The 9,282-nt window shown below is 49.1% G+C and overlaps 1 protein-coding gene across 1 annotated transcript; it reads right to left on the bottom strand.

The window, feature by feature from the left end:
• Nucleotides 1-2,941: 2,941 nt before the first annotated feature.
• On the bottom strand, nucleotides 2,942-4,891 carry Ccin (calicin). The gene has a single exon (XM_028894769.2). It carries the CDS (start codon nucleotides 4,779-4,781, stop codon nucleotides 3,015-3,017), a length of 1,767 nt encoding a protein of 588 aa, XP_028750602.1. The 5' UTR covers nucleotides 4,782-4,891; the 3' UTR covers nucleotides 2,942-3,014.
• Between the last annotated feature and the right edge of the window lie 4,391 nt (nucleotides 4,892-9,282).

Below are 9,282 nucleotides of genomic sequence, written 5' to 3'. Positions count from 1 at the left end.
GCAAGTGGATGTGTTTCATTTTTCAGAGTTTGGAAAATTAATGTGTGTGCACCATACCATAGATACAAATTCAGGGTTTCAATGGGCGACTGCTTTAAATTCTGAAAAGACTGATTCTATAATTATACATTTATTAGAAGTTATGGCTATTATGGGTATACCTGTACAAATTAAGACTGACAATGCTCCAGCATATGTCTCTAGTAAAATGAAACTGTTTTTTTGCATATTACAGCATAAAGCATATTACAGGCATACCACATAATCCTACAGGACGAGCATGTGTAGAAAGATCCAATCCTACTTTAAAAGAAATGCTTAGGGGCTAGAAAGATGGCCCCTAAAGCATTTGAGAGCACTGTCTGCTCTTCCAGAAAACCCAGGTTCAATTCCCAGCACCCACATGACAGCTCACAAACTGTCTGTAAACTCCAGTTCCAGGGGATCTGATACCCTGACACAGACACACATGCAGGCAAAACACCAATGAGCATAAAAAATAAATAAATGCTTAATAAACAGAAAGGGGTAACAGAGACCCTCAGAGATAGATTACATAATGTTTTATTAACTTTAAATTTTTGAAATGCTAATGAGCAAAAAATAACAACTGCTGAGAGACATCAGATTATGGAAAAACAGCTGAATGATCAAACTAGCCTATGTATTTTAAGGATGTTTTAACTTCAGAATAGGAGTTAAGAAATGTGTTACATTGGGAGAGACCTTTGTCTCCACAGGAAACAAAAAGCTATGAATTCCTTCAAAATTAATAAAGATCAGATTTGACCTGGGGAGACCTCCTGAAAATCTTAGCTGCAGATATAAAGGAAGAAACCAAGAAAAACTACAAGACAGATGACATGTATGCTGATCCCTCTACACGGGAACAGCTCTGAGACTGGATGAGACATAAATTTTGTTGGCTACAGAGTCTTCATGGCTTATTATTGCATGTCACCCTTTTACATGGCATGGATGGAGATTTATACTACAGTTTCCTTATGCAGTCCAAATGGACCTATAATATTAACAGATGCCTTTTACCTGCCCAAACATAAAACAAAAAATCATCTTTAACTGACTTGTGCACACCGCACATTGCATACCTGTGTTAATGCAGATATATACATGTTACCTTTAAAGTTAGTGTGTTTTCAGAAAAAACAAAGAGAGAGAGACCAGACACCAATGAAGACAAGTAGCCCAGGGGATCCAGCCTCACAGAGTGCCTCTGTTGCCATTTCCTCAGAAATCTGCATCCAGAACAACTTCAAAGCTGCTAGCTAAGATGATCCTGCCTCATGCACTTCTCCAGCCAAGACTTCAGTTAAGCCCCGCCCTTTCCTGTCACACAGAGACAACAAATGAGACACCTGGTTCTCCCAGGACTTGACCGTTATTCTAACTTTCTCCTCAGGGTCCCCTAAAGATGCTGTCACCCCCCAGACAACAGGAAACAATTTTAAGAACATGATGCTCACATTCCTGAGAGGTGAGCTGAGGAGTTTTGGTCATTCAGTGGATTATTGGCATTTGTAGTCATTTAGGGGGTTGGTTGCAAGTTGTTATTGATCATGGTCAAGGAAGAAACTAAGCAAAGATGGTTAGATTAAGGGATCTCTTTCTATCTTTTTATTTCCTCTATCCTTTATCTCCTGTATTGTATTGGGGGGAGGAGGGACAAGGGATGAAAAGAAAAAAAAGGGGTACATAGGAATGATAGGATAAAGGAGTAGATTATTGAATCTACTTTTAAACTAAAAAGCAACTACTAGTTTCAAATATTTTACATTGGTATGGATTTTTGTATATTGATACAAATTTAAGATTATTTTTGCTACAACATACTGTATATATGTTTCTACTCTTGGTTAAGATAGTGTACCCATGCAACTCATTTAAAAAAGTTATGATGCTCCAGTTCTTGAAAGTTACTATTACAAAGTGTTTGGGATAAGTAAGAAACGCAGGTTAGTAGTTAGTGACCTGTAACAATCAAACCTGTAGTCATGTTAGGCATGTTTTCAAGGTTAAACAGAGACATTGTAGACTGGTGGTCTTCTGCAAGAGCAGCCCGTGATCTCGACTGCTGAGCATTCCACACGCGCTAATTCACTGAAACTCCCCCTTACACTGGTAGGCAGGCTGGCTCATTATCTCTCTGTTACAGAAAAGGAAATTAAGACAGAGAGATAAATTAACTGACCCAGAATGACCTAGTGGGTGTTTGAACTGGTCCTCAAACCGCACACCTGCTCCCTCTCACAGCACCCACAAGCTTCATCCCGCTCTAGGTAAGGATTTCTCTCTTCTCCCTTTACTGCTGGCTCTTCCACCTCCCAGTTCAAACCCCACGATCCCGGGGAGGGTCCTCAGTGAACCTTTCCTATCAGAAGAGGTTGTAAACAATCCTCAGCTTCCCCACAAATGAGACACCCAACCACCCCAGTACACAAACAGGACAGGGCTGTCGACCCTGCTTGTCCCTTGTCCCTGAGCTTTGCCCACACACCACCTTCCTCCCCAGACCCAGAATGGGCCCTTTTTGCCTCCCTGGAAGACCAGAAGCAAACATATGCTGGAAGAGCCCGCAGCATCACAACTCCAAACAGACACTTTCTTGTCAGTCTAGCAGACCACTGAGAGGTAACTACAGGGGTAGAGAAGGGGGCGGGTTGGACATCTTCTAGCCAGGGTCTAGAAGGAACTTCAACCCCCCCCATACCCTGAGGGCTCCTTTTCCTGTCTCAGTTTGGAGTAACTCTAAAAACATTCTACCTGCTAAGGGACCAGTACCTGAGAGATGTTGCCGCCCCACCGACCAGAGACTCCACACCAGCTAGCCCAGACCTTCTCCTCACTGGGAGCATCCCCAGCCCAGAAGCTCCACTTTCAGACCCAAGCATTGACTAACACTAAAAGGAACTCAAAGGCCACATTTCCTCTCTTGCTCTTTGTCATTAAATTGTGAATAATAATGCATTTACTTATTCTCCCACTTAAAAAGTTGTTTAAATTCTTTGAAGAATCTTGCAAGGTAGCTTGGCTAAACAGCAAGCAGGACAGTCCAGGGCCTCAGGTGGGGAGGCGAGGATCTTCCATTCACCTATCTTTTGGTCCAGCAAGTAAGCATTAGGATTGATGGTGTAGTCCTTTGTCTGGACATCGCTGGCTGTGGTGACACCCCCACATACAAATACCTTGTTGTCCCCAATGGAGCAGATAGCGTGGGACACATCCAAGGGACAACTGTTAGGCAGCAGAGGCACTGAGGATGTTGACTTGTTGGCCTTTATCTTCTGTAAGTTGATTTCCACGCTCTGCCGGTGGCTGTGCACACGGAGGATGTTGTCCTGATGGAAGGAGAGCAGGGGCCGGTGGTTGAACTCAATGGGGAAAGTGATACACTGGACCACTTCCCCTGTGGTGGTGTCAAAGCAGTCGACTACACCGACCCGGGAGATGTAGCCCTTCACCAGGCATCGCCCAGTGACGATGTACAGGTTCCGGTCACCCTTGGTGATCACTGCTGTGCCATCCATAGGGATGCTCATCTTCCCTGCCAGGCACCAGGCCTCCTTGCGTTCATCATAGCGATAGATGTTGGAGACGTACCGGCGTGGGGCAATACTCCCACCCACTGAGTACACCGTTCCCCCGCAGGTCACCATGGTGTGGAAGACAAGCCCAATGGGTAGGTCGGGTAGCTTGGTCCAGGAGTTGTCATCCATGTCATACCGCCATGCCGTCTTGAGGCCTGAGATCTGTTCAGTGGTGCCACCGGAGATATAGATGTAACGGCCGGCGGCTGTGGCACTCAGGGCGGCTGCGCGGTAGGGCATCTCTGAGAGCTTCAGCCACAGGTTCTCCTGGATGATATAAGCAAACACTCCATCGTTGAACTTGCCATGGGCCTTCTGGCCACCAAGGATGACCACTGAATCGAGCAGGGCCCCCTTCCGCTGGTAGCTCAGCAGGCTGCAGGGGCGCTCCTGCTTGCGGTCCATTAGGACACTCTCGATCAAGGTCACGTGGGCGGAGTTGTTCTCCAAGCTCGTCAGCTTGTTGCTGGCAAACATCAGCGTCTTGTTGGAGACAGCATTGAGATTGATGTAATTGAAGAACTTCTTGAAGTATTTTTCCCGTTCCTCCTGCCGGAAGTACACCCAATTGATGAGGGCGCTGAGAGCCTGGTCCTCGTTGAGCACATGAAGGTTTTCATCCCGGAGCAGGCGGCCGAAGATGACAGGGGGGCAGCGCATGAAGTGCATGGAGCCCTCGGGACTGGCCCAGAAGTGGAAGTTGTCACGAATGCCGGAGTAGGCCAAGTCTGATACTTCTTTGAGCTCGAACAGCTCAGCCAAGAAGAGGTAGCGCAAGCAGTTGGCACGTCGAATGGACTTAATAAGGAAGTCATTGCAGTGAATCCGGAGGCGTGGGGTGTTGAAATACTGAGCGCCCCGCAGCAGCTCCTCCACGTTCTGCTCTGAGATCACCACTTTGCCGCTGTAGAAGTAGTCCAGGAGCTGGTCCACCGTGCAGGCGCTCAGGTAGTTGGGGTCAATGGTGATGAAGAGCTCGTCGGTGGTCTTCATGTCGTTGCTGGAGATGAGACTTTTGACCAGTGGAGAGACAGCAGCCAGCACGTTGCGATGTGCGAAGAAGACGTGGTGGTCCACAGTCAGGGCCATGTCCCAGTACTCTTTGCGTTTCCTCTGTTTGTTCAAGTTTTGCAGCACAAAGCTGTTGTAGTTCTTCTCTGTGAATTCCAGTTTCATGGTGCTTCCTCGTTGGCTGAGACAGAGATCAGTGGCAGGGACTGGAGGACAGACTTTTTCAGGCCTTTGGGATTCGGACTGATGGTTGTTTGCAGAGCAGCTGACCAGAGAGGAGTGGGGGTGGGGGGTGAGAGAGAGGCTGATGTCACAGAGCGGATGAGGTCATCATAATGCAGCCCCCTCCCCACCCCGGGGCCTTTGTTGGGGACATGGAGCCTTTCTCTGCTCAGCTGGATTCCACCTGCTGAGGTCATAAGGACCTAGTTCAGGCCCGAGCTCCAGAGGGAGCTCAGGGGATGGACCACGGTGTCCGCCTGGGGCTTTCCAGTCTCAGTCCAAGGCTCCGTTAGGAATGTCAGTGCGGGTTTGGGTGGGGGAAGAAGGCAGCTGTGTGTAGTGGAGATAATGGAAGGGAGAACATCTAGAAGCCTCCCATTTCACCAGTCCTGATAAGAAAGGGCTGCCCGGTGTCATAGAGGCAGCTGGAGGCAGAGCAGGCCGAGAACTCCAGTGGTGTGTAGGGCATCACCCCCTCCCCCTTCACCCTTCCAGGAAGCCGGAACCACCCAGTTTCCATGTTCTGATTCTTAGACCCTTTCTCTGCCAAGGTCCCTGGACATCTGAGAAGACAAACCCTTGGCTCCGGACCTTGGTAGTCAGGACACCATTTTCGTTCAAAATGGAGAGGTGGGAGACACTAGGGCAGAAACGGAGAGGACGGCCAGCTCCGGGAAGATGGGGGGTGGGGGGCTTGGGAATGGCCTGCTCCAGATTTCCGAGTATCTAGTAAAATGCTGGGACAGTGCCGGGCCGGTTCTCTCCATCCAGAGTTACTTGGACAAGTTCGCTCGGGTCTCAGAATTCTTCTCTGTGAGATGGGAATAAATAGCTGGGCAGCAGTAGGCACCGTGCTTACTTAGCTTGGGGCAAAAGTTCTAATAAATGCCAGCTGTTTCTTTAGTCAACATTACCGCCGCTAGGGGGCGCTGGTGGCAGGCTGTGGGCGTCCCCGACGCTCTCGGCGGCTTGCAGGAGCCTGCTGCGGCCGCACGGTGGGGCGGCAGGTCACCTCCCGGCTGGGAGCCCCGGCTCCCTCAACCGCCCCAACCGTTTAGCGAGAGGAAACCCGCCGCTGGGGCCCCTTTCCGCCTGCTCTGTCGCGCCGGGGACTCCTTAGTGTGGGAGCGACCCGGAAACGCACAGGTCTGGACCCAGGGCGCACAGTCTGGCAGACCCACATCTGTTCTCACTTTCCAGATGTGGACAGAGCCCAGAGGGGGTGCGTGAGCGCTAACCAAGAGCCTTGTCGTTTGGGCCCTTGTACTGGTCAGGAGGGCCTGGCTCGGTTAGGTCCTCCCGAGTGCCCCCCAGGGAGACTCTCAGCTTCACCCCGACCACTCTCCAGCCCTTCTCTCGTTGGCTTTGATTCTCATTCATCTTTTCATTCAAAACCGGGCCTTTTTTTTCTATTTGGTGGCTTGGTAATTTAAAGTTTATTTTTAAAGCAACAATTGCTCTTTAATATTGAATTTACACATCTTGATGCCTAATTTCCGGGACAGATAGTCTCTTTAGATGTGATACCAAAGAAAGGCTCAGAACTTCTGTCTCCCCATTTGGAGGAATACTTGGGTTCCAGCTCCATTCCAGAGAACTCCCTGTGTGGCTCAGCTCAGTTCCCCCACAGTCCAGTCTCTGTCTCTGGGAGAGTTTTTCAGCTCTGCACGCCTCTCCCGATCTCATCACCTGAGAAGCAGAGGCCACTTGCCCGGAGAAAGCATCATGATGCTGATAAGGATGCTTGACTCCCTGCGGCATCCTGGCTGCCAGACCCCACTTGCTGGGACATTTACCAGACGCAGAAGGTCATCAGACCCCCCAGCACCAGGACAGGAAGGAGCACACTCACTGTGAGCCTCCAGCCAGAGATCATGGCCGTCCAGGGACACCTGACAGATCTGATATCTGAGGCCTGGAGAGCAGAGGCTTGCTCAACTCAAGTTCAGCGGCCATGCACTCTGATCTTAATTGTAGGGCTTGCCATCCTCAACAAACTCAAGACAGAAAGCTCAGAATCCCCGTTAGTTGGGAGGCAGAGGCAGGAGGATCTTTGAGCTCAGGAGTTTAGGTCAGCCTGGGTAACATAGAGAGACCGTAACACAAAACAAAAAGTGGGCTGTGGTGGTCCAAACGTGTCTGAGCCCTCGGGAGACTGAGAAAGGATAGTAAGTTCAGGCCAGCCTGGGTAACATAATAGGCTGTCTCAAGGTTAAAAATTTCAAAAGGAAAAAGAACTGGAACACTAAACTGGACCTGGTCTATAGCTCAGTGGGTAGAGAGCTTGTCTGCCACACACAAAGCCCTGGGTTGGACCCCTAGAACCACATAAACTAGGCACGGTGGCACATGCCTGTGTAACCCAAGCACTTGAGAGATGAAAACAGAAGGACTGGGAGTTCAAGGTCACCCTTAGCTTTATAGTCTTGAGTTCTAGGCCAGCCTGGAGTACTTGAGATTACAAAAAAGAAGTATGTGTAAGGGGGTGCTACTGAGGTGGCTTTGCAGGTAAGATGCTTGCCCGACAAGCCTGACCACCCAAATTCAATTCCTGGAACCCACATAAAGGCGGAAGGACACAAGCAACCCCACAAGTTGTTCTTACACACACACACACACACACACACACACACACACACACACACACACAGAGTTTTGCTTTGAGACAGGGTGTTTTGGTCGACCTGGATGCATCTGTGAAGAGGGAATCTCAATTGAGAAAATATCTCCACTAGATTGGCCTGTATGCGAGTCTGGGAGGTATTGCCTTGATTAATGATTGATGTGGAGGACCTAGCTCACTGTGGTTGTTACCATCCTTGGGCAGGGGTCTTGGATGGTAAAACAGGCTGAGCAAGCCAGTAAATAGCATTCCTCCATGGACTCAGCTTCCAGGTTCCTGCCTCCAGGTTCCTGCCCTGACTTCCCTCAGTGATGGAGTGTGACCTGAAAGTGTAAGATGCAATAAACCCTTCCCTCCCAAGCTGCTTTTGATCATGGTGTTTTAGCACAGTAATAAAAACCCTAAGATACAGGATCTCTGTAGGAAGCCTGGGCTGTCCTGGTACTTGCTAGGTAGACCAGGCTGGCTTGGAACTCACAGACAATTGCTTGTGTTTGTCTGCCTCTGTTGGGACTAAAGGCGTGTGTGGAGGGGCCCCAAAACAGCTTGACCACACAGCTGCCATGACAGGCTTAGAGGCCCAGACACAGCTTCTGACAGGCAACACCTGAACCCTGGAAAAGCCATAAACTGACCCTACCCAGGGAAGGCCTGCATCTGAGGGGAAATACCTGATATTTTAAACATTTTCTATACCCTAGACAAATGTCAGCCAATCAGGGTCCTGAACTCTGGAAATCGCCTCACCCCAACCTCTGCTATGATAAAAAAAAACCCCACCCCACCTGAGCTCAGGGCTCTCTGTTCTCACCACTACGTCAGACAGACAGAGAGACCAAGCTCCAGAGCTTGAGGGTAATAAAGGCTCTTTGCTTTTACATACAGGATTCAGTCTTTGTGGCGGTCTTCTGGGGGTCCCCTTGATCTGGGCATAACAGTGTACACCCCCATGACTGGTTAATAAAACATTCTTTAAAAGAAGGAATGAGCTGGGGTAGAATTACCAGTTTGAGGCCAGCCTCGTCTACAGAGCTAAGCCAGTCAGGGCTACTCCATTAGACTGTCCAAATAGAAAGAGGAAAATGGGTGTGCCCGTGTCCATCATCTGTTCAGCCAGCGTCACTGCCTGGCTCTTCTCCAGTCCTGGAAAGCAGCTTTGTCCTTAGTCCCAACCTACTGTGGAAACAGACTCCAGCTTATTGACTGGCTTTGGGCCATCTTCCGCCACCTGGTCATATGTATGTTGCCGTTCCTAGGAGTCACCAGGAAATCAGTGGCTGTTTGCTTGGTGTGGCCAGAAAAGGGTCCCTTTCAGATCTCTGCATTCCACTCCCTCTCTCTTCCGCCCTGCTCAGAATGTTCCATATTTGGGGATTTCCTGGGGAGGAGGCCCTAATATTCTAATCTTTATAGATTGATATTGTACTGCAAACCCTTAATCGAGGGCATTTTCAAAGATATACAGAATTACAAGTAGGAAGGTCGGGGTCTCAGCATCTACTCTTCTCGAAACTTTCTCTGAGGCCCCGGGGCTTGACGATAGAGCCTCAGGCGGGCAAGCCTTTTCTTTTTAAGACAGAGTCTCACTAAATTGTCCAGGCTGGCCTTGAACTTCTGGTCTCACTGCTTCTGTTTTCAGAGTAGCTAGGATTCCAGGCTTGTGCCTCCAGACCAGGCTCACCTGTCTTTACCATTAATAATTGGACTCCAAATAGCTTAGGTCTGCTGGGGCTCTATTTTAAACTTCCACCACCCTTATGTTTTCAGCTCTACTAGTAAATTCTCGCCATGTGTCTAGGCTCAAATTCCTTGTCCCTGGCA

This window comes from Peromyscus leucopus, chromosome 2 (assembly GCF_004664715.2).
Source record: "Peromyscus leucopus breed LL Stock chromosome 2, UCI_PerLeu_2.1, whole genome shotgun sequence".
NCBI classification, from domain to species: Eukaryota; Metazoa; Chordata; class Mammalia; order Rodentia; family Cricetidae; genus Peromyscus; species Peromyscus leucopus.
This window is presented reverse-complemented; position numbering and strand designations above follow the sequence as displayed.

Bases quoted from the DNA above. Each gene is read 5' to 3' on its own strand.
- Ccin (XM_028894769.2), bottom strand. From the start codon at position 4,781: ATGAAACTGGAATTCACAGAGAAGAACTACAACAGCTTTGTGCTGCAA.